Source organism: Rhinopithecus bieti, unplaced genomic scaffold (genome assembly GCF_001698545.2).
Source record: "Rhinopithecus bieti isolate Rb0 unplaced genomic scaffold, ASM169854v2 scaffold_13207, whole genome shotgun sequence".
In the NCBI taxonomy this organism is placed as follows: Eukaryota; Metazoa; Chordata; class Mammalia; order Primates; family Cercopithecidae; genus Rhinopithecus; species Rhinopithecus bieti.
In genome coordinates this window covers 3,454,327-3,480,657 of record NW_016807866.1, presented here as the reverse complement: position 1 = coordinate 3,480,657, position 26,331 = coordinate 3,454,327, and the positions used below count along the sequence as shown (strand labels likewise).

General features: G+C 38.8%; 2 protein-coding genes across 2 annotated transcripts in view; both read right to left on the bottom strand.

Annotated features, from left to right (window-relative positions):
• SLC5A3 (solute carrier family 5 member 3) overlaps window positions 1–24,894 on the bottom strand; it is a 45,815-nt gene extending 20,921 nt beyond the window's left edge. The window contains exon 1 of the mRNA XM_017883940.1: window positions 16,105–24,894. Within this exon, the coding sequence (XP_017739429.1) occupies window positions 22,158–24,314 (2,157 nt within the window). The 5' untranslated portion in view covers window positions 24,315–24,894 and the 3' untranslated portion in view covers window positions 16,105–22,157. The remainder of the gene's footprint in view (window positions 1–16,104) is intronic.
• The window catches only part of MRPS6 (mitochondrial ribosomal protein S6), a 71,041-nt gene that overhangs the window by 20,925 nt on the left and 23,785 nt on the right, over window positions 1–26,331 (bottom strand). The gene's annotated exons all lie outside the window — the stretch shown is intronic.

Sequence of the window (26,331 nt, the reverse complement as noted above, 5' to 3'; positions counted from 1 at the left end):
ACTAATGTCTTCCCATTTACTTCACGCAGTACCAAAATGCTGTTCACACCAATACTGTATTTCAAAAATACCCACAATTCATCTAGAAGTGAAATTAAACATTAAATATTTTATACATTTCAAATATCAAATTCCAGTACACATACAAAATGTTAAAATTACATTATTATAATTATTTGCTGATTAGGTAAGATAAAGTACTATCCCAAAATTTAACTAAATAGTATAATACTTAAAAAAAAAAAAAGGTAATCCCAGAAAAAATTAAAGCTAATTTTTTATATTAATTACTAAAACTAATGGTTAGCCTACAAAAGACAACTTAGAGAAAAACCCAACAGCTAACTTCAAATATCTGCAGGGCTATTATGCAAAAGGTAGATTTGTTTTATTTTGATTGGATCCCAAGAGTGGACTAGAATCAAAGGGTAAAAAATAGAGAAACCAAGCCGTATTTTGTAAACAAGAACACATTTCCAAAAATATATGGCTGCATGAAAATGAAGTGGGCTGCCTTATGAAGTAGTGACCTTCCCATCACTTGAAGTACACAAACAGATACAGGATGGCTATCAGATTAACATCTGCATGGGTGGGAGGGTGAACTCAACAACTTCTTAAAGCCCCTACCAAGACTAAATACTACTCTAGTAGTCTGAAGGACATTCTGCAGTGAAGCCAGTTTTGAAAACAGCAATTGCATAGTGATGAAGAATACATGTACTACTAGTAAAAGTTAATGCTGCTGACTAGATTTATGCTAATGTACTAGTTGTTCTACTATACAGTGACCCTGGAGCAATACAGGTTGAAACTGTGTAGGTCCACTTACAAGACTTACAAGCAAATTTTATTCAATAAATATATTAGAAAATTTTGAAGAGNGATACAGGATGGCTATCAGATTAACATCTGCATGGGTGGGAGGGTGAACTCAACAACTTCTTAAAGCCCCTACCAAGACTAAATACTACTCTAGTAGTCTGAAGGACATTCTGCAGTGAAGCCAGTTTTGAAAACAGCAATTGCATAGTGATGAAGAATACATGTACTACTAGTAAAAGTTAATGCTGCTGACTAGATTTATGCTAATGTACTAGTTGTTCTACTATACAGTGACCCTGGAGCAATACAGGTTGAAACTGTGTAGGTCCACTTACAAGACTTACAAGCAAATTTTATTCAATAAATATATTAGAAAAATTTTTGAAGAGTATAAAACACAGTATATAATACACATAACATACAAAATAACATTGGTAAGGCTTCTAGGTCAACAGTAGGCTATTGGTAAAGTTTCTGGGGAGTCAAAAGTTTACACACAGATTTTCAACTATGCACACCCCTACACTGTTCAAAGGTCTAACTGTACATAAAGTGTAATAAGAAAATAACAAAGTACAATGCAGAGAAAAACTCTTTTAATAAACCAATGCTGTGTGCTCTGCAAAACAAAATACTCCAAATTTTAAAATTTAAAAAATAATGTTGAAAAAAAATACTGCAGATTCATCGGTCAGGCTTTTCAAGTGGTCATTTAATTGTTAGGCTATAGTATAGAATTTTAAGAATTGCTTAAGTATATATTAACTAAAAAGCACTCATGAATATGGTATTTATATAATCATCTGAGAAACAGTTACATGTAGGAAAACATCAAGCATCTTTATGGTGAAGTCATTTTAAAATAACTTAAATGGCACAAGTCAGGTGTACAGAGGAGATACATACATCCTGACACCTGCATGTGAAGTGAAAGGGCAAAGTGAATGATCTCTTACGGGCAGACCAAATTCTGTGGGTATCAGAAATGTAGGGTGAAACTCAGGAAACTGCCATTTTGGTTCAACTTAACATTTATCTGGAAACATTCCTCTCAAAGTGTCTTCCTCAAGACAAGTATGTCCAAGCTGCTCGCTGGGAAGCCCATCTCCAAAAGGGTAGCTGCGGGGAAATGGAACACCAAGTCTCTGTCCCTAAAAGGTCTGTGATACAGATAGGAAGACATATACTTGTAAGTTACTCATAAAAGGCAGACTGAAACACAGGCAATACTGATGTGAAAAGCAATGATGCCACAAGAACTCAGAAGAAGGAATTACTACTACTAGGGTTAAAGAAAGTAGTTTTCAGCCAGACCCTGAAAAATGGAAACCCTGTCAGGAAGGGAAAGAGGGCTACTTTGGGTGCTCTCAGAGTGGGTCTGAACTAACAGCAGACAAAAGAAAGGAAGGGAGAAAATTCTGACGAAATTTATATTTGGGACAGAATCAACATGGGTACTAAATTTAGTATAGGTAGAAGCCATTGTTTTCTTCCACCTATGGCACTATTTTGCCTAGAACAATAAGATTTCAGTTTCTTCAAACACTCACCTACACTGCTGGTAAAAAATGTAAACTTTCTGGAAGGCAATTTGGCAACGTATATTAACTTAAAATGTGTATACCTTTAACCCCACAGCGACTTCTAGTGTGGGGGATCAGAGTGGTGGGAAAAACTATAGGGAAAGGACCCAAACCTTCTGAAAGGGTGGAAGGTTCTGCAGAGCCCAAGGGGAGAACAGTTGAAGGCAGCAGTTCTATAACCCTGAGGCAGAGGCCGAGGAGTAGGTACAATGCAGTGTAGGGGAATTTTATCTTAAACAGGCTTGTTTATGTTGACCGGGAACTGACCTTTGATCGTCGCCCACATGACCTTCTCTGAAAGGGGAGCAACAAGTGTTAATTACCTACAGGTTGTGTTTGCTCTAGGTTTTCAGCCTTGTGCGGGCACTGAACAAAACCAAGCAGCTCCAGCTTCTTGGGGCTGCTCTGGCCACTAAAGCCAGGCAGTCAACTAGCTGCTCTTACACTGCATACCTGTGTCTGAGTACTCATTTCATCCATAGGCCAGGGTCTGCGCGACAGACCCGGCATTCTAGGAATTTAAGAAAACTACCATACCCATGTACCAGACTTAGCTATGAAAAATGCTCTTCATAAAGTTATTAGGATAGTGAATGAATGGAAATCTAATTGTCCAGTAGGAGACTGGTTCAATAAATGATTTCCACTGATTGAATAAGTACTATACAATCATTTTAAAAATCCACCAAGATCTCAGAAATCACCACTAAAGAACTTATTAATGTAACCAAACACCACCTGTTCCCAAAAACACCTATAGAAATAAAAAAAAAAAAAAAAAAACATGGATGATTGGGAGGCTGCAGCAGGCAGATCGCTTGAGCCCAGGAGTTTGAGACCAGCCTGAGCTATATGGTTAAATCCCATCTCCACGAAATACAAAAAAAAAAAAAATTAGCTGGGCATGGTGGGACACACCTGTAGTCCCAGCTACTCAGGAAGCTAAGATAGGAGGATTGCTTGAGACCAGGGAAGATGAGGCTGCAGTGAGCCATGACTGTGGCACCACACTCTATCCTGGGTAACAGAGTGAAACCCTTTCGGGGTTGGGGTGGGGAATGATCCTCACATACTGGCATAAAAACATTTTAATAAAATAAAATCAGCATGGAGAGTACATCCATATATTTTCCAAAAGAAAAAAGGACTATGTAGACAAACATGGAAAAAGTATGGATGACTATGCAAGGTATTAGTCTTCCCTAGATAGTAAAACAAGTGGAGTATTCCTTTTCTTTTTTTCTTTTACACTCTGATTTCTTTTATGATGAGCAACTAAAAGGTGTTTCAGAGACAAACTTCTTTTGAAACAAATTCCATTTTTCCTTAAAAGAATTTCTTCTCCTAAGTCTATCCCAACCACTATCTTGCCACGGATGCCATAATTTGTAAATCCTGTCTTCAAGTCCCAGATCTACACTTGAACACTGAAAACTCATTCACTGACTCCATGTCCATCCAGGCTTTTAATAATACAGTAATAATCAGAGAGGTATAAACAGGTGGCTTCCAGAGGTTACTGAAAGAGCCTTGCAAGCTGGTACTTCCAGCATCATTAATTATTACAACTGGTTACTCTGTCTCTTGGGGAATGAGAGGAAAAACTGGGATCCAGAAGTACTGATCCCAGAATCAGAGTGCACCAAAAAGACGTGACAGGACAAGACCAAGTCTGGCCCTGACACCACAGTGGCCAGTGAAGCCAAGGGATGTGGAAACAGGAGCCTGCCCATTCTACGGCCATGTGGCCAGGAATAAGGCTCTTGAGACCTGGGAAATCCAACATTAAGAAGTATTCTTTGGGCTACATGATGAAAACAAAAAGAACTCAGGGAAGAATGGAGGTTAAAAAGAAAACAGGAGCAAGAAGCCAATGACTGGTCCAGTAACTGATCTGAGTTCAGCACAGATTAATCCTGGGCCAAAACGAAGGACCCAAGAACAAGGCAGAGGCATCGTTATCTTCTCAGTGAGATAATGCATGGCTGAATTTGCAAAGGTAAAAAGCAGATGACCGAGCAGTAAAGCAACTTGAGCTGCAAGGTAGGCAAAATGCCTTTAAGTCATAAACTACACTTACCCATCCAAGGGGCGCCTGCACCAAGTGCATGCTAAGTCATCAATATCAGCATCGGAATCAAAAGGCTATGAGCGAATACATTTTAAAAAACGAACGCACTGGGCAAGAGGGAAGACATAATTATAGGAGATCCAACCTTGTGTGAACTTACTAGTTGATAGCTATGTATTAGTCATGTGCCTGGGTTAACATTAATCTCTGTAGTTCAATGATAATGTACCTTTGTTCCTTAATCAACTAATCTCCGAGGTTTCAAATCAAAGAGTATCATTCAAATGTCAATCATTTAAGGACAAATTTGGGGGCTTACTTGCATATAATCAATCATTCCTTTCATGATTTTGGATAAGTCAAAGGATAAGAGGAGAAATCACCAAGGAATTCCTCAGCACTGGAAAATACCTGGGAGCTTTTAAAATAAAGATGCCTGCATGTTACCCTCAGATATTTCAATTCAATTGGCCTACGGATTCAAAAATCCTGGACACTAAGATTTTTTTTTAAAGCTCCCCAGGTGCAAACAAAAGTGAGAACTACACTCCAGTAGGAAGCTAGCTGGCTTCTCATCCTCCCAAAGATGAATGACTCTGGCTGAATTGCAGTTTGTAAAAGATTTTAAAGCAACGATCTTCTCCAACACTAATTTAAGGAACATAGAAGTTTCACTCTTTCTCACCAACAATATTGGACTCTTGTCTGAATGTGAAATGGAGAAATGACAACCCCAGTTATTTGTGGTAAATACTACTGCATCAGCTAGAAACAAGCCAAAATGAAGGTACTCTGCTTGCTATTCTGAGGACATTTTAAAGTCCATGATCCTCTTGCTGAGAGGCTTCCATTTCTATACTCCCCATCCCCCTTCAGATGCACTCACAGATAAAAGATAAACGGGAAGACTGGCAGGAGTCCTGGTTACTATGACAGCAAGTAAAGGAAAGGAAATGCCTAAGCTTGTGAAATGGATAGTGGGAGCAGGAATCAGGTAGGCATTACTGAGCCACCTGCCTTGTTGATTGCGCACCTTCACGCACAATTCAGTTCCCTGCCTTCGCCTTATATTTCAACCTCTCCACAGGGTAGAAGGGAGACAGCACTAGTATGACAAGAAATCAGGGGAGGGAGCAGTCAACCAAAGATTTAGATGGTAGAGACAAAAGGTTTATAAAAAAATGAATCTTCTACATACCCATGCAAAGTTTAGCAAAAATATCACCTGATGGACTGGGTTAAGAGAAGTTCTTAATATCATACATTCATAGAATGACAAACATGGACTTTGACAACAAAGTCAGATTTGCATAATTTGCTAAACAGAACAAAAGCATGTCCATAAACTAGGCCAACTGCAGTGTTGCTCAAATTCAAGTGGTGGGAGGAAGGCGCCTAATGAACTGCTCTACTCTGCAGAGCAGGGAAGAGAAAGAGCACAAACACAAAGGAATTATAGGAATAAAAACATGCATCAGCTACTTTTTCAGATGCCACATATGAGGGAGATCATGTGTTGTCTTTCTGTGTCTGGCTTATTTCACTTCACATAATGTCCTCCAGGCTCATCCACGTTGTTGCACAGGATTTCCTTTTTTATGGCTGAAGAGTATTCTATTGTGTATGTATACCATACTTTCTTTATCCATTCATCCACTGATGGACACTTAGGTTGATCCACATCTCAGCTATTGTGAATAGTGTTGCACGAACACAGGAATACAGATACCTCTTTGATGCCGATTTTATTCTGTTTATCCAGTAGTAAGACTGCTGGATCATACGATCATTCTATTTTTAATATTCTGAGAAATCTCCATACTGTTTGTGACAATGGCTGCACTAATTTATTTCCAACAACGGTGTGCAACAGTTCCTTTTCTCCATATCCTTGTCAACATTTGTATTTTGTCTTTTTCATAATAGCCATCCTGACGGGTATGAGGTGATATCTCAATGTGTTTTGTTTTTGCTTTTGATAGAGACGGGGTTTCACCATGCTGGCCAGCCTGGTCTCGAACTCCTGACATCAAGCGATCCACCCACTTCAGCCTCCCAAAGTGCTGGGATTATAGGCATGAGCCACCACGCCCAGCCTCAATGTGGTTTTGTGTTTCTCTGAATTATGCTAAATGAAATAAGACAGGCAAAAAAAGACAAATACTGTACAATCTCACTCATGACATTTAAAAAACTTGGTCTCATAGAAGTAGAGAGTAGAATGGTGATTACCAGAGGCTTAGGTGGTTATGGGGAGGGGGTACTGGGAGCTGCCAGTCAAATGACACATAATCACAGATGGAGGAATATTTTTTAAAGTGTCCAGAATAGACAAATATAGACAGAAAGTAGATGAGTAATTATCTGGGTCAGGGGATAGTGGGAAGAGGTGTGGGGAGGGAGAATTGGGGAGTGACGACTAATGATTATGAATGTTCTAAAACTGACTGTGGTGATGGTTGCACAACTCTGAACAAACTAAAAACCACTGGATTGTACACTTCAAATGGGTGAATTGTAAGATATACGACGTTTATCTCAATGAAACTGTTTTTTCAAAAAGATCCAGCTACTTAATACAAATGTGCCTTTCTTCTGTAACCCCTTAGATATCTCTCTCATTCCACATACATCTTGCAAGTGTAATTATTTAGGAGTCTGTCCCCATGCTTAAAGCTCTTCAAGGTTGCTTCTTACTCATGGTTATTAGATGCTGGAGGTCCAAAGAACCTGGCTTACAATACATGTTCAATAAATGTTTGATGACTATGTAAGTCAAAGAATAAATGGAGAATTGAGAAATAAAAGTTGCTAACTGTACTTAATACAACTAGAAAGGAAGAAAGGATTATACTGAGTCATAAAATTTAAAAGATCTTCACTGCAAAGACGAAAACAGAATATTTTTTGAAAGACAGAGATGCATAATGAAGTTAATGCACATCCCACTAGTCAAAAGGAGAGATGCAGTGTAAAAGAACTAGAAATAATAAGACAAAAGACAGGAACAAAGGCTAAGGCACAGGCAGAAACACTTAACAGCACATCCAAACTTCTGAAAATTCTTGGGATTAAAATACAAAACCCAATGGGTGTTCAACTCCTGAAGCACATGGGGAACAATATAGCAACAAAAAAACCTCAACTCTGAAAAGCCATGGAAAACTGGAAATGGAGTCAGCAGGCCCTATGAAGAGACAACAGGACTTTACAGGGGCTACCGTAGGGTGTGCCAGCGAGATTCCAAATCAGACTTGGAAAGGGGGCAAGCCCTAGGGAATGGTGGCTCTCATTTTGTTGCATTATGAGCAGTGTCTCTCCTCAATTACTGAAACATGGAGGCCACATATGAAAAGGAACCTCAACCGCCTCGAAGTTATATCCAGAAGAAAAAATAAAAGAGCAAGATGGTGAAGGGTCTGAAATCTACGCCCTGGGCTGTACACCCAGAGGGAAGAACACGCTGTCTGATTTTGAGACTTCGGAGCAGGCTGATCTTCAACATTTCTCTTCAGATAAAAGTGGAGGAGGGGACAACACTTCAGAGGCAGAACTTGGGAATAAAAGCCAGAGACAGATTAAAGGTCAATCAGAAAATCCCTGAAAGTTTAGAACTTTCTGGAATGAGGCTCCTTGGCAGGAAGGGGGTGGTGGTGCTGGTTATGTTCTATTTCCTGTGGGTGGTGGTGACACAGGCATGTGCTTCACAATGACAAGTGATTCTCATTACTCATGGAATCCATATATGCCAATTTGCCTACTTGATAGAATTTATTTGTAGCCCCCAAATCAATACTCCCAGCAATACTGCAGTCATCTGTAGATAGGCACACGTGCAGAGTGTGGTGGAAAACTGCAGTCGCTTATTGCACACATTCCCAGCTGAGGTAGAAAAACACAATGTTCTGCCCTCGTTTCAGCTCACATATCATAAACAAGTGTCCTTTTGCCATCTATTTAGTACCATGTTTTCTGCATGTGTGCTTTCTGGGGGTCATTTTGTTTTTTAAAATGGCTCCCAAGTGTAGTGCTGAACGGCTGTCTAGTGTTCCTAAGCTTAAGGATGTGATGTGCCTTAGGGAAAAACTTTGTGCTAGATAAGCTTCATGCAGGCATGAGTTCTAGCGCTATGGGTCTTGAGCACAAAGTTATCATTGTTATCAATGTTATCGACAATTAGTAACTATGGCGTCTTTAAACAGAAACACACATAAATCAAGGTCATGTATTGATTGACAAAAATGTATTGACAAAAATGACATGACCATATACTGGAAGGAATCTAACGCAAGGGCCAATGATTCCGAATTCACTCATGCAGCGTTCAAGGTAAATTTACAGAACTACCACAAATACACTGTGTTTACTACACTGTACATGTGTCATTTTATAGAGTATGTTAAAACAATAAAATAGCTTTGATGGGTGGTATTCACACATTGTATAAAAGAATCACCTATACAGTCTTTTTATTTTTTTTTAATGAGACAGGATCTCACGCTGTTGCCTAGGCTGGAGTACAGTGGCACAACAGTAGCTCATTGTAGCCTCAACCTCCCAGGCTCAAGCAATCCTTCTGCCTCGGCCTCTTCAGTAGCCAGCCCCTTGAGCAGCTGGGACTACAGGTGTGCATCAGCACATGTGGCTAACTTTTGTGTATTTTGTAGATATGGGGTTTTGCTATGTTGCCCAAGCTGGTCTCGAACTCCTGGGCTCAAGTGATCCACCAGCCTCAGCCTCCCAAAAGTGCTGAGACTGCAGGCAGGAGCCACTGTGCCCAGCCAACTACTGAGCCAAAAGTGCTGAGATTGCAGGCCCCTTTGAAATGTGAACAATTTTCATCGTTTTGCACTTAGAAATAAGCAGAATTTTAAAACTCCAACAGTGCTTCTGGTAGTCAACATGTTATCTCAGGGAAGGGCAGAAATGGGCAATAGGCTCTGCAATTTCAACCTTCGAAAGGTTAAAGAGTGAGTACCAGAATTTCCAGGCAAGACAGAGGATTCAACACAAGCACCTAATTATGCTCCCACCTGAAAACCTACTAGAACTACTGTAAAGAGATTTTTTTCAGCTTTATGGAGGTATCATTGTCAAATAAAAACGATACATATTCAAAGTAAACAATGTGATGTTTTGATGCACCTATTGTGTTTTTTTTTAGGTACAACCTTACAGGAATACAAGAAGAAAAAGCAGCAATAATATTTTGGAAGAAAGGAAGTAGAAGTAGAAAATCAACAATGGAAAAAACTAAGAATCAACCAAACCAACACCGGGCATCTCTGGGAAGTGGGGGTGAAGTGACACTAAAACAAATACAATTGGTTGAGTTTAAGGACTAGTTGGATCCTGAGATGCATATTTGAAGGTTTATACTCTGTGGCAGATAGAAGAGGGCTCTGCATTGGAGGGCACAGGCACAGCTCTAAATGGTAGTACTGTACCAAGCAGACATTAAGGAAAAAATGCACGCTGTGAATGCTGGGGCCCCTGTGTTCTTTCCCCACTTGGCTCTCACAGTCATGGCAAAAGGCCTTTTACCCTTCAGTTTAAAACTCAAAACATTCTGTGGAAAGCCTGACTTATTCTAAAGATATCACAGGACTTAACCCAACACACGGCCAGGCCGTTGCAGGCCCAAGTGTGATGTCAGCATGCTCCACCCTATTAAAAATAAGCAGATCAGCATATATCGGAGAAAAGCCTTTTACATGGAAGATTAACACAGAAAAAAAACTATCTTGAAGTAAATAATGCGGGAATGGAAGATGACAGTACCTTCAGAGATAAGAAGATACAAGATATAAGAATAAGAGACTACAAAAAAAGATTTGGGGAACAAAAGAGCTCTTAAAATTAACTTGACAGAAAGTTTATTCTTTTTCAACAGAAGGGTTGGAAGATAAAGTTTAGAAACTGCCCTAAAAAGAGCAAAAAGAGATGAAAATTAAGAGCAAAGGCATAAAACCAAGTGTACCAGTCCAGGAGGTCCAAGAGCTAAACTAAAGGGGCTCTGAGCAGAAGAGAGCAGGGAGAATCACAGTCCCCAAGTGGAGCTGCCATTCTGAAAGAAGCCAGCCAGGGCCAGTACTGTCCAAGAAAAACTTCTGTCAAGGCACCTAACTGAAACTTCAGAGCACAGAGGCTAGAGGCTAGAAAATTCCTATAGTCTTATGATTTCAAATTTCTGAAGGTAGAATTCTACATTCAGCCAAACTTGCAAACAAATATGAGGTAGAATAAAGACTCTATCCATGCAAAAATTAATTCTAAGGTGTTACAGGATTCAACAAAATGAGCTGCATCAGTATCATCAGATTTCTCACTGCTGGAGAAGAGAAATACGAACACCGAGGGAAGGCTAAAAAGAAACCACTGGAGTTGATTTAGAACTGGAGGCATCTGTAGATGTGCACAGTTAGCGACAGGAATATACTCTGAGAAATATGTCGTTAGGCAGTTTTGTTTTGTACGATCATAAAGTGTACTTCCACACACCTAGATGGTGTGCCCTACTACACACCTAAGCTATGTGGTGTAGCCTACTGTTCCTACACTACAAACCCACGCAGTTCCTGCAGGGAATACCGTAGGCAACTGCACAACAACGGTATCTAAGCACAGAAAAGGTACAGTCAAAATATGGTATAAAAGATAAAAAATGGTACACCCATAAAGGGCACTTACCATGAATGGAGCTGGCAAGACTGAAGTTGCTTTGGGTGAGTGAGCGGTTAGTGAACGTGAAAGCTTAAGACATTACTGTCCACTTTCATATCCCCGGCAGCAGAGTTTGTTTACACCAGTACCACCACCAACAGGAGTAACATGTTATGGTATGTTACAAGGTCACTAGGCTATAGAAACTTTTCAGCTCCATTATTTTGTAGGACCACCATCATATATGTCATCCATTGTTGACTGAAACACCCGGTCTCTACTAAAAATACAAAAAATTAGCCGGGTGTGGTGGCAGGCACCTGTAGTCCCAGTTACTTGGGAGGCGGAGGCAGAGGAATGGCATGAACCCGGGAGGCGGAGCTTGCAGCAAGCTGAGATTGTGCCACTGCACTCCCGCCTGGGCGACAGAGCCAGACTCCATCTCAAAAAAATAAAATAAAATAAAATAAAAGAATAAATAAAAATAATAAAAAAAAGACATGTGACTCTATGTGTATTTCCTAGTTCTGTATGCTGAAAGGGCCCAGAAGTCATGAGACCCCTACAGCAGTGAGTACTCCAAGCTACTCTTACTAAATGCCCAATCCCCAGACTGAGGCAAAGAAATGACACGGTGCACCCAGGACATCTTACTGTGCTGGAAAATGCAAAGCACTCAAGAACTGATGGAAACGTCACAAAGGACAAAGAAACTATAGATACAGAAACCAGCTAAATCTGGAAACATCTAAGCAAAATAATCATGAATAACAACTCACTGAACAAAATAATCCAGGAGTTCATCCTGACAAATGAACGGGAAAAGGGGAAGCTCTTGAGTTCAGTATCCTCCCCATCAAAAAAAGGCTAGAAAATAGCCATCACAGTAACAACTTAGGCAGGATTCCTAGATAAATGAATGCTAAAACTAGGGGTTCAAGTTTGATGAGAAATAGGTTATTTACATGGTTTTTAAGTATCCCCCCACTAATTATGTATTACCAAAGGGAAAAAATAGTAACATGGGAGAAACCTGGTGGACACCACCTTAACCAAGTATCAAAGTTACTATCAACGATAATGGGACAACACATCCAATGCCTCCTAATGTGAAGCTTTAGGGGTGTAGCATCACTTTTGTATTTCTGCCAAAAATGCATATTGTGAATCTAATCAAGAGGGAACAGATAAACACAAACTGAAAAGGGACAGTCACAAAATGATTGGCCTGTATTACTTTAAAAATGTCAATACAGGCTGGGCATGGTGGCTCGCGCCTGTAATTCCAGCACTTTGGGAAGCCGAAGAGGGTGGGATCACCTGAGGTCAGGAGTTCAAGACCAGCCTGGCCAACATGGCAAAACCACATCTCTACTAAAACTACAAAAATGAGCCAGGTGTGGTGGCGAGAGCCTGTAATCCCAGCTACTCAAGAGGCTGAGGCACGAGAATTCTCAGAGACAGAGGCTGCAGTGAGCCAAGATCACACCACTGTATTCCAGCCTGGGTGACAGAGCAAGTCACATTTCCCGCCCCACCCCCACCAAAAAAACAGTCAGTACTGTGAAAGACAAAAGCCAATAAGTGATCCAGATTAAAGGGGGCAAAAGACATAAAAGCTAAACGCAATGAACTGGCTTCTGAAAGGTGGTAAAAACCTGCTATAAAGACATTACTGGACCCAGGAATATTTGAATAGTCTTTTGATTCAAAATCACTGTTTCTGTCCAGAGTTTGATAATTATGAGTGACTGTTCTTAAGAAATATACACACAAAGTACTCAGGGAGCAAAGGGGAACGATGTCTGCAAATAGTATCTCAAATGGTTCAGAAAAAATATTTACGCTTCAAAAGAATGGCAAAGCCAATGTGGCAGGCAGTATGTTAACCCCTGGTGAGCCTGGATGAAGTCAATTCCTAAATTCCTCATTCCATTCTTAACAACTTTCCTGTAACTTGAAATTTCAAAATTAGAAGTGAAAAAATTAAGAATATTTTAATTTACTCTATGTTTTACATATAATCCTATTCTCAGTCAATACCTGTGAGTCAGTGTTTACAAAGATTTAAAATGTCAAAAATGAGTAGAGGGAAACTCACTGGAAACCATTCATGGGCCAAGGGCAAAAGAAACTGAGATACAAACTCTTTTTCAACTCTGAGACCGAGAACACTACATTGTGGAGGTGTTCATACTGAAAATACTTAGTCACAGAAATATAAATTTTTCATTTTATTCAAAGTTGGTACAGAATTGCTAACATTTCCATAAAATAATTACTATACTTCAGTTACAGGACAAAATACCACAGAAAGGAATGTACTTTGCAAGAAATGTAGTTCATCTTAAGTTTCCAAATACTTCTGAAGGCTAATGCAGCAGCTGGCAAAATAACACACAGTACACAAGGAACAGTGTATTTTACAGAGTCAGTAATGAAAACTGACAGCTCTTTAGCAGATATGCTTCATTTTTTTTTCATTTTTTAAACAATAACACTTTCAAAACACATGAAACCAAGATCATACATGTTTACAATTTTAAAAAATCAGATTGTACACAGTAGGTTAGAATAGACGAGTTAGAATTGTCATGATTTTAACAATCTTAAATCTACAATTTCAACTGTACTCCTTTCAATATAGAAATAACCTGCTTTATACCAAATTCTACTTTCTGTTTGCAACTAAAACACTGTACAATGAGATGGATCCAATTAGTCAAACCTTAAAATTAAAAAAGCTGTGAACAACAGAGGGTAAACTGGAAATCCACTTACAATTCAAAAAACTCACTAATAACAAAATTAATGTTCATCAACTTCATTTATAATCACATTTGGTCTACAATGTCTAACAAAAATGACACATGTACACAATACACACCCCCAGTGTACTAACTGGTCTCTTACAAAAAAATCTGAACAAAACATCATAAGCAGGACACTGGGAAGAACATTTTTCAATGTAGACATCTTTTAAAAATGCATTAATACTTACATATCAAAATTACTAGATAAAAGCAGCAGCACTCTGCTGACATTTGGCTTAAAAATAAATGAATGAATGAAGCAATTTCACAGGATATTATTAGAAAAAGAATTGGTTTTCTTCTTGAAGAAGACTACTAACTTTTGCACAGCAACTATTTTTGATATCCATCTTATCAAAAAGAAAAAAAAAGCACTGAGAAGTGTAACAGTTCATACGTGATTGCCAACATGGGTCTGGACAAAAGAAAATGGAATGTCCAAGCAAAGAATGGGTAAATCCCTGCTCTACTTCTGAACTCTGCTGGCAATCTAGAAACTGAAGCAGTAACAGTGGGGGAAAGCAAGGGAACAAATTCCATACCATCATCTGACACTAACGGAGTATGGCATTATTTAAAAAAAATAAAGCTTTTGCATTTTAATAACCCCACAGAAAAGTCTATGAGCAAAAGACTTGATCTGTTTGCCACTCAAAAGTTAGAGATCTCACAGTGAAATTAGAAAACTCTAATTATACATATTTACACTGCTAGGACTACTTTTCACCTAGGCTAATTAAAGCAGTTCTCCATGAAATTATAAATGAAAGGCATTTCTGCCAAAGAAATCTCCAGAAGCATTCTTTTGTACACTAACAAACTATCTTAAATTTAAAAACATGTAAAGGTACAGAACACATAGTATGTAGGATTAACAGGTTGTAACAGCTTTAAATTATCACATGTTGCTAAGCCAAGGATGTTACTCAAACTTCTTTTTCCTGCATTTCTGGTACTCTTCTTCCCCTCATCCCCCAGGCCTGAGGTTTGATATTCTCAAATAATGTGGTAGGCTCATACCCGGCTAGCTTTTTGCTGGCAAGAATAATCTCTCCCTCAAAGGGTTCAGGTTAACTCTTCTAAAACATCTCATATTAGTCCACACCAGATACAGTCTTCCTTATAGATATATTAGAGTTGACCAAGTCTTTCCCTAAAGAGATAATTGTATAAAAGAGTAGGAACAAAGGTAGTCATTTCTATCCCATTCTGAGAATTACATCTTTTAACACATGGGCAAAATTTAAGACAAAGACATTCATTCATTCTTGATAAGCTACTCAGAGGTGAAGTGAGGAGGTGGAAAAGGGCAATGCTGAGTAGAAGAATATACGTTTTCTTCTGCACACACATTAACAGATTTCATCTCATCTAGACTAGAAGAGGGTTAATGGGACAGGTGAAAGAATCCTCTCCATCCCACTGTGAAAAGCAAAGTAGCACCTCTAGCAAATCTGCTTCAGAATTAGTCTGATGCTCAGAACACTCAGATAAAATTATCCTTTATTAAAATGAAGCACAGTCAAGTATAGGAAAAAAAATAAAGGTAACTTCATCTCTCACACACAAACGTACACAAAAAAATCAAAGACAAGTAGTATTTGCCCTGTTAAAGTATGACTTTCTGCATGTTTAGGGGGGCACTGTTGATAAGAGGTAATATTTCTTAAAAGATTTAAGATTTTTTTACAAAAAACCCCAATGACACTACAGCTTAAAGCAGAAATGTGTCACCTGTTTCACCCACCAAAAACCTAGACATCCATCCTGTGTCTCCAGTTTCAGGTTGCAGTAAAAAGCCCTCAAACCCCATTTTAGCTAGTAACCCCCAAATATAATTTTGGTATTCTTGATATTTATATTCTCTCCCTCTATCAATGTGGTACAAACTTATTGAGATTATTCCTTTGGATCCCTTACCATTAGGACCAGTTTAGATACTGCATTGTCTTGGGCTTATCAATACTGTAGTCCTCATAGCAACTCTGAGACAAATACCTGGTGGCCTTTATGACTGGCACTTATGGGATACAGAGCATACTATTAGTCTTGTGCTTTCTATGTGTGGATACACTAATGTGTGAACATGATTTTGTGCTTTCTATGGACTTTAGCTTTCTATCATGGAATATAAACTGTTGTCACGTACCTGTTCTCAGATATACCTATCAACCTACAATGGAAAAACAACAAAATTAAGATCACAGAACATAAGTAACTTTAAATTTTTAATTATGGATATAAAAGAAACAACATTTAGGCTGCAACACAAATACAGAACCACCTGGTTTCATTGAACCTAAATAAAGGCTGCAAGTAAAGTATGTAACTATAATGCATGTGTGTTTTTTTTTTTACTTCCTTCACTAGTTATGACAAAATTTAAAAGGAATAACAAATACAAATTTTCTGTTAAGAACGGAAAGGTGCAAACAAGCAGAGTCAATACTGGTAACCAGAAGGCACTAATCCAAACACGTAAATTTCATAAGCTGGTTATATTATGGAATACCACATATACTGGCCTTTGCCAGTTTGGGATTTCTACAATAGCAATAAGCCTTGTTTCTATTTCCAATTGTAACAACAAAAAGATGAGTTACTAGTGAACATTCCACTGACAGAAGTCTAGGCTACATTGATAAAATGAAAACTTATCTAGACTACTCTGTCCAAGAGCAATAAAAAGTAAACGCTCTTTTATCCAGCAGCACTAGGAAACAGGGTGAATTTACCAAGATAAATTAGGTTGGGGATAGCTACTGCCAACTTGTGCTGTTGTCGAATTCACTGTAATAAGTATTCCTCTTATTGATAGAGCTCTGAATGTAAACAACCTAGAAGTGAGGGGTAGAGCTTCAGTATCATGGGCAACAATTATGTTACCGTGCTTTTCGGTGGTATGGAGCAAAACCACTGTTCCTACACGACGAAGAATCTGAGACCACTGTGTTTTGTCTTGATTTGCTCGCTCTTCAGCTGCTTACTTTACTCTAGCATCCTTTCTCTTCAAGCAGGCTGTGAACCCAGGTAACCAAATTTAAGAGTCATTACATAAAGTAAGGTTATTGGTTTAAGTCAACAGCCTCAGATTATGTATGGTACTGCCCAAAAAGTAAAGTGTACAAGATTAGCAATGATACGGATACACCAAACAGTTTTTGTTTATTTCTGAATGAAAGACTATATGCCAATGGTTAGCATTGTTGGTTACCAGATAAATTAAGTGCTTACCCCAAAACAAAAAAGCTAATCCCTCTTTTTTATAAAGAAGTTTAGATGGAAACAAACACAAATTACATCAATTCTCACAACATTCCTTTAAAGGTGAATCAATAATTTAAAGCCTTATTCTCAGCATCGGAGAGAGAGAAGTTTAAATAAAAACATTATAAGTAGCTGAACAGCTAAAGTATTCCAACAGAAGACAGTCTGACAAAAACATTCCATTTTAAGTGACCTTGAGAGAAGAAAAGATTTGCAGTCCTAAGTTAACCAAGTCTAGCAATCGAAAGATTACTTTTTCACAGTCCAGCCCCATACCTTCCAGTACAAAAGGATTCCTCTGTATGCCAACTAATTCCAAATTTTTACTTATACTGAAAAAAAACTTTTTTTGGCATCAAAACAAACTCCATTGTTTCTCTGCACTCTGATACCATCATTTCAAAGGGGCTCACATAAATGATCACTACTGCTCTCTCCCTAATTTTGAAAAGGAATTCTGAGAATAAAATAGTGCTTTTATTATTAGCCAACACAAAGTGAGAAAATCATTCTCGAGAATTAACATTTTAAGCTAACAGAAATTCAGTATACCTAAAGCATAATTATATTTAATGAATCATTATTTGGATCTAAAAGTCCTCAATCCTGGGGCAAAATGGCACTTTCACACATCATGCGAATATGCCTTAAAGTGAACTAAGCTGACAAATCAAAATTTGAATTTGCTAAGTGCTGAAAAGACTAGGTGTAGAACTGACACAGCAATGTGAAGGAAGACAAAGAGAAAGACCAGTCTCTCTGAATGGTAAGTGGGCATATACACATATAGAAATATATCCCATTTGTAAAGAAGTCTGCTCAGGCTATTATCAACACTGAAATGCCTTCAACAATCTAGCACCTGGCTAATGCAAAATCTTACAAATACTGAAGCCTCAAAGCATTTTTCTACTAAATTATCTCTACTGCATTAACAAACTTTGTACTTTATAATGCTCAAACATCAAATCAGGGTTTAACGAGCTGAATCTTATTTATTAGTGCCCCAATTTATATGGGGAGGAGTTTAAAGTAGCTGAGAACCAAGGTGCTTCAAGCTCCAGAATCCAATGAAAATGATTCTACATATGCAGATTTTAAGCTAATATTTGTTGTCTTTTACCAACGGGCTAATGTCTGTGTCACCCAGGTACTTCCTCTCACTTAATCATTTTTCTGATTTCTTAGGAAAATTCTGTCCTGGCAAGTCTCTGTAGTCACATAATTTAACAGGAATGGTGTTGTGTACATCTCTCTACTCAAACCTAGGAAATAGTGAGGTGTCACCACCAGCGACCCATGTGATCCCCTTCCAGTCACCATGCCTCTGATGAAAATGAGCCAGGGGAATCAACATAAGGTAACCCTGTAAGCTTTAACACTGCCAAGCAGGAACAGGGAAGACCTAACCTTTGAGTAGCAAATAACTGAGTAGCCAGTAAGCCACTTTATTTGGTGGTAAAGAATGAAAATAACACATAGGCTACACCAAATGATATTCAAAGTCAGAGGGGAAGCTCCATATGCCCACTACAGAGAAAATAAGCCATGGACTGCAAATACAGACACACTCAATTGGCCCTCACAAGACTGAACCCCTTGCTTAGCCTCAGGTTACACAAGTGCATAACAACTCCCTCAACTCAGTTCTTAAAATGTGAAGTTTCAGTGATAGGTCCCAGCTAATTTCTTGAGGTACCATCCCTAAAAGCTATGGCTACATGACCCTGGCCAGCCTCTTTGTGCCAAAGACAATAGATCCTTTGAGCCAAGTGAAAAGGAAGCCCTAGGAGATAAGATCTATTGAATTTAGGCCAAAGGACACAGCACCACTGCTATTGCTTGATGCTTCTCTTATCTAAAGACAAAGCATAATTACCCCCGGGGAAGAATAGCTGGTGAAGAAGAAATTGGCTCAAGTGTTTACTCTGGGGGTGGCAGAACAGAATATTCTTAAAGATTACCAGGGAAATTAGAGGTCCCACAAAATACGCAATAATCATCCTGCATACCAATGTAATACACCCTTCTCATCAGATCTTGGGATGAAAATTGCCTGAGAAGACTAAAGTCTAAGAACTGGGGATACCATTAACACCTGGTAAGACATTTATTTTTCTCTACCTTCCAAGGCCAGTGTCCTCACCTCATTCTGACTTTTAGCTATTCTAGTCAATATCAATCTTCAATTCTGAACCTTAGCTTGAGCTAATATAAAAATATACACATGTTAATGTCTAAAGACCAATGTCATCATTTAGGACCCATTTAATCAGTGTAAAGTATGAACATTTTGCTAGCTTAAGACAGTCCATGTATCATTCCAGGAACAATCATTCTAATGAAATATAGACTGGAGACTGGTCCCTGAATGAAGCTGCAATCAGCAATTCACAAACTTACTCGAGCACGTTATCTATTACTGGGAAGCAATAAGAAAGACAAGCTTCAGGGACTTTAGTCTAAATAAAGTGATGTTTATACTGGCAAGAATAAACAACTCTAACGAATATGCTAATAGTCATTCCTTATTTACAGACTTTAGTACTCTAAACTTGACCTACTGCTATATACACACAGACACAAGATGATGTACCTTATGTATCTTAGTAAGAGCAGAAAGAAGGTAGAGGGACCCTAATTCTCCAAACTATTAGGACTCAATGTTAAATAAACGCAGAAAAAAAAAAACCACAAACACCTCCTATTCATTTACGCTGGATATGGAAGAGATAGAAAGGCTGCCCAGACAATATGTCAATCATCACCGAATTACAAAGCAGTGTGGTTCAAAGAAAATTTTAGTTCTTACAACTTAATGTTAATTTGAAAAATCCAGGATCTTATTACTTTCCCAAACACCATAAGGTTGTCCCAAAGGAAGAACAGTTCCTTTGAAAAATAGGACAAAACATTGACAAACCATTTGTCCAGACACATCTAAACAAACCATGAGACCAGATTTGGAGACCTGGTTTCTGTTCTTCCCAAATAAGACTTCATAACCTTGAACATGTCGCAGCCTCAACCTCCAAACAAGAAAAGGATGATCTCTATCTATTTGGCCCCCAAATTATAAACCTCAAGAATAAAACTGACAAAAAGTTTCTACAAGGCACTCTAGCAGTCTAAGCTCTTCAGATATACATGCTATTCATACATAAATTATTTTTTCATTTACAGACTCAGTCCATCAGAAAGCCTCCTGATCATGGGAAGACACTATGCTACCTGATGATTTCTAAAATTAACTTTGGACTAATCAAGTCCATCATAATGAAACTAGTTTATAGACTACAAAAAAATTAAAAACAAGACTGAGTTCAAAATCTACAAAAGTATTTATGAAAGTAATTTCCCTAAATACAAGTCTAGTAAAATCATGCAATCTAAAAAGTATCAGAGATTAAAGAAAGTACATACATAATTTGCTTCCTTCATCTTTCATGGAGGACAAAGGACAGTGTTGAGCACCCAAAGACACAGAAGTACGTAATCTGCAGAGCTTTTCTCTAACATCTTTTGTACCCTGTACCCACTAGCTGCAAGTGGGTGCCAAGCCATGTCAAGTTAGAGTCCTATAATTACACAGTCCTGTAATACCCTCCACAAGACACACTACTAACCCCAAAAGTTCTTGTTTGGCACCTCTCAAACATGCTATCCATCCTACAGAAAGACTATATTGACAACCTAACAACAGCAAAGTACGCACTGAGTTTTCTGTTACTGATGGCCAGCTTGCATTGAAATATCCTCATGCTCTAAGTCACTATAACAAAAACACAGAGGCCGTGTACAGATGGCAAGTCTTTTGAGGAAAAGAAAATCAAGGAAAACTCGGCAAGGATGCAATAAGATATGAGAATTAAATTTGCCCTCTAAAAATTCAACCTTGATATATCATGATCTAATCAAGTAGAGCAATCCAGCATACAAAGGCAGCGTCAATTTTTCTTTAGGTTTCCAGACATATCTTCCAACTAGATCCACTTAGGAAGGCATTTGGCTAATAATTTTTCCAAATAACAAGAACAAAGCTAAAAAATTAGCAGAATATATGAGTAATCATCTGATTAGCATAAGTTAATCAAACACTGCTTAGGGGCTGGTCCTTTCCAAACTGTATGAACAACCTTAATATGATCAATAAATATGGGGATCATCAGCAACATTTGCTTCATTTTCTCCCCCATAATCATTTAACGATACAATCATGACATGTAACTTTACAGGCAGACTTGTTGGTCATTTCAGTATGGTTCACTTAAACTTGAAAGTAGAAAGAAAAAAAAAGGAACTGGAACAAAGTTTTTCCCTAACATTCCATACTGGTGGTACAAAAATACCTACAGGAAGACATTCTTTCTTTTGGCAATCAGAATCCGTAGGCTCATGCTAACAAAATGAACCTGGCAAACGAACTTGTCCTGAAACAAGTATCACACAAGCACATTCGATTTTCAGTACATAACTGATTGTACAATGTCTAAGAAATAAGTTTTTCTTAATGGTAGGAGGGCTTACAGAGACAGAAAAAAAATTTAGAAATGAGCAAATCTTCTACTTCAGGGTAAGAAGGTCTGCCAAGACTTGGCAGTGCAGACAGTATACCTTAATTCATGGTAACTTAACATATATTCTGCTCTAAGTGCTCTGTGAGAATAATTGGTCTCTCCTTACTTTGGTATGCAAAATTTAAAACCACATTTGCACAATTCAGTCTGTTAGGTTTTGCTTCACTTAAGTTGAAGATTTACTTTCATCCATCTCTGGGAAAATAAAGTCTTGTAAATAGATGATTTTCTGCTAAGTAAAATTTGGCTAAAACCTACAGCGTAAACAATGCCTGAGAGATGCAACAGTTACTTAACTTTTTTTCCCCAAAGACCAGTCAGTATTGTCTTAAGTTAGTGTCTCACCATATCCTTAAGTTCATAAGGAGAAATAAACAAACATGAAAATTCCAAGCGAACACACAGCAAAAAGTCCAATATTTAGTATTATTTTAACTTGCCGAGTCTCTTCTAGCATCTGTAAACAAACAGCCTCCTCCTCCATCAGGTCTCTGAGACTCCTCTTGCTGAGGCTCTTACTTTTAAAGCCACAAAACCAGTCTATGAACTTCCAGTACCGACCTCCATCCTCCGTTTCTTTCTTTCTCTCTTTCTCACCCATGAGAGCTGCTTGCCCATTGGAGTAAGCATCAACTGGTGTTTCTGCCTCTGAATGACCTAAAGATGCCACTGGGTTGCCCTCCTCTCTGCAGGTTACCAACAGATTAACATCTTCAGGTTGAAGGCCCTTAATGCTGTCTTCAGATTTCCCATTGGGAATGACGTGGTTGATGGTCTCATTATTCTCACTGCATCTCAGAATGCTCTTTTCTTGCATTTTGTATGGTTCCTCTTTCGGGGAGCAGCTCTCCTTCACCACCAGGTTCTTCTTAGACCAAAAGGTGGTGGTACGAATCTGTTCCTTTGTGGGAGGTGGCGTGAGAAGGCTCACAATTACAGTAATGAGTCCCGTGACCCAAAACAATCCTGTGGCCACATACATATAATGGATGTCTTTGATGAAGCCTGGCCTATTATCAGGTTGGTCACATTCTGGGGCACGGTAGGCAAAGGCCAGTATTAAACGGACTGCTCCAAGAACAAAGCCAGCCATTCCACCATAGAAAGCCCCTTGTTCATTGCAGCGCTTCCAGAAAATTGCCAGCAGGAACAAGGCTGCCACTGGGGGTGTCAGGTAATCTGCTACCTCCTGAATATAAAGGTACATCTGGCCTCCTTGCATCTCCACGATGATTGGCACCCATGCTATGCTGATCACCACCATAAATGCCACAAATATCCTCCCCACAATCATTAACTCCCGGGAGCTTGCGCTCTTGCGGATAAGTTTGTACACATCAAGGGTGAATATGGTACTGGCACTGTTAAAGATAGAGTCCAAGTCACTCATCAGAGCTGCAATCATCACTGCCATCATTAAGCCCCGAAGGCCCACAGGGACCAGCTTCATCACCAGGCGTGGGTAAGCAATATTGGAGCAACCAGCTCTGCTTCCACACACTAGCATGCAGTGCTCTGGGTTGATGCAAGCTATGTCATCAGTAAACAGTATCCTGGAAATCATTCCTGGGACAACTATGATAAACATTGGCAGAAGCTTTAAGAAGCCAGCCATAAGAGTAGAGCCTTTGGCATGAGCAATGTTTTTGGCTGCAAGGACCCTCTGCACGATGACTTGGTCAGCACACCAGTACCATACTGAGGCTGGGGTCTGCCCAAGAATGAATCCAGGCCAAGGAACATCTTCATCTGTTGGATTCCGCAGCATTTTCAGGGCTTCTTTCTTAGGGTAGACATTACAAGAATTTGTGTTGGAAAGGTTGTATGTCAATAAGATGGAAGTGACATCGGGTGAGGCCAACATGTACCTTCTCTTAACTTCCTCAAACCCTCCAATCTCCATTATGCTAATAATCATAAGTGTAAGTGCCCCAATAATCATGAGCAGAGCCTGCAGAGTGTCTGTGTAGATCACTGCAACAAGGCCTCCGGTGACAGTCAGCAAAGCAGTCATGCCAATGAGCAGGATGACAGACACATAAAGATTCCAACCCAAAGACTCCTGGATAAAGAGGGCACCCGAATACAGATCCACTGAGAGCTTGGTGAAAATATAGAGAATCAGAGACAAGGCTGCAAAATAGACCTGAATCCTATGGCCACCAAATCGCTTGGACAAGTATTCAGGCATGGTATATACCCCTGACCGGATGTAAATTGGGATGAAAACCCATCCCAGAAGTTGTAAAAGCAGTAAGGCATTGAATTCCCATGCGCCCACTGCAAATCCACTTGCAGCTCCAGATCCTGCCAGCCCAATGAAGTGCTCACTCCCAATATTGCTCACAAACAGAGAGGCACCAATTGCTACCCAGGTCATAGAGCGCCCCGCCAAGAAGTATCCACTCACGGTGCTTCTATTAGATTTCCACATGGCAAAAAAACCAATGCACATGACCAGGATAAAATACAGGGCCACTATGGCAATGTCTGCTGTGTCCAGTACAGCTCTCATTCTGGTAACTTGTGAATAATAGCGTCCAATGACAGAAGTGTCCAACTTTATTTATTTTTAGTAACCCCAGCCAAGTCTGTAAACCATACGTGAACTGGACTACACAGAGCAACACAGCAGGTCAAAGTCTTTGTCCTTTGGTTTGCTGTCTTGATGGTGGTGGTTGTGATAAACTTTGAAGAAGACAGTTTAAATTTTCCGCTTCTTAATTGGGATTGAGAACTTAGCTCGTACTCTTAATCCACTCTCCACAAGACCATCAGCATTTACTCAGGTGCTGGAGGAGAAATTCTGAGTTGCAGCTAAGTCTAGTGAAGCCTACTGTACCAACCCTGCAAGGCAGCAAAGACAAAAGACAAAGATTGAATTAGAGGAGGGTCTCACCACGTGATGAGGAAACTTTCAGTCTAGCAAACATGGCGCAACAAGACATTCTTTATAAAAAGAAAAAAAATTTTAAATACACTTCAGTTCCACAGGAAAGAGCAACCTATATGATCACAGCTGATACTTATGTCAGTGAGAATATTAATCATTTTGAACTAAGGACAAAAATTCATCAAACTCATAACTAAGTGGCCTAACTTCAGCAGCTAACTGCCTACCACAGCATTGCCCTTTCTTGTCTTACTGTGGTAGTCTCAGATTGGAACAGGTACTAAGATCTCAAAGCACCCTAAAGGGAAGAAAACACTAATTAATAATAAGGGCACAAAAATGAAATCTTAAAATACTATGAATCCTAAGAGAGTATGGGGCTAACTTTATGGCCAGTTAGGGTCCTGGATGGAACTTGGTGGTGTTTACTAGATGTTATCATCTACCCTCAGAAAATTTAAATATAGAAAACCAAGTACTGCCCAGTCTCTGGAAATGTATTGTTATAAAGCTTCTTAAACTCCCATAAATGGATATAGTAGTCATACAGTAACCTAGAACTTGTGAGACGTCCTCTGCCCTAATGGGAAACAAGATATTCCACACAAAACTAGAAATATCCAACTTACAAAACAACTCAAAAATTGTATTATTTCTGCTAGTTAGAAGATGCTGCAAGAAAATAAAAAGAAAACTTTAAAAGAGGTAATTTCCTTCTCTTCTTTTCATCAGGCAGTATTTCCAAAAGAACCTCTGAGAGGATAACAGCACTGACTAAAGGTATGATTTTATTGAGTATTTTTTCCTTTAAATGCTTTTTGTTGAAGGGTGTAGGGAAGCAGAGAAAAGAGGGAAGAGGAGAAAAGTTTTCTGAAGACTAAAAAATAATTTATTATTATGTCCGCCAAACCTCAACAAAACAGACATTTGTTGACCATTAGATAAATCTTCAGTAGGACCATCAGGAATTTCTCAGTTCTGGATTAAGATAATCACTCTGCAAAACAGACATTTAAATTTACCTAAAATTAAACGTATTAATTTGATGTCTTTTCTCCTGAAAAAGAGACAAATACTGAATTTTCAAAGTTAATTGTAATTGTAGCTGACAGATCAATACGAAAAAACATTTTTATTCAACCTAATGCCTTCCACACATTAACTTCTAAATGATTTCTCCTTTTGCAGTAAGGCAACCTCAGAGCAAAATGTTTTTCCATGCTTTTTCTGATGAACCTAGGCATTTTCCTTTTAAGTCCTATAAATGATACTAAAGCTACCTCTTCTTAATACTGTTCACAGCAGACCACAGTATTAGAAACTTGACAACACACTTCTCCCTGACAAAGGAGCTAAACATAATGCCTAGAGACTACTGCCCTACAACATTAGGTTCTTAGGTCTAATGCAGAAAAAGCTGCCTGGATAGAAATGTCTCCATTCCATCTGCATGCCTTTTTAAAGCATTAAGCACTACAATAATTATACTATGAAAAGTGATTTAAATGCTTTCTAAGTGTCAATGGCTGGCATAAATAAGATTGCCAGAGAAAAGCAAAAAAAAAAAAAAAAAAAAAATCTTGAAAGTTGAGATTTGTATCACTCCATACCTGCCAAATCCTGAAGATGATCATATTTT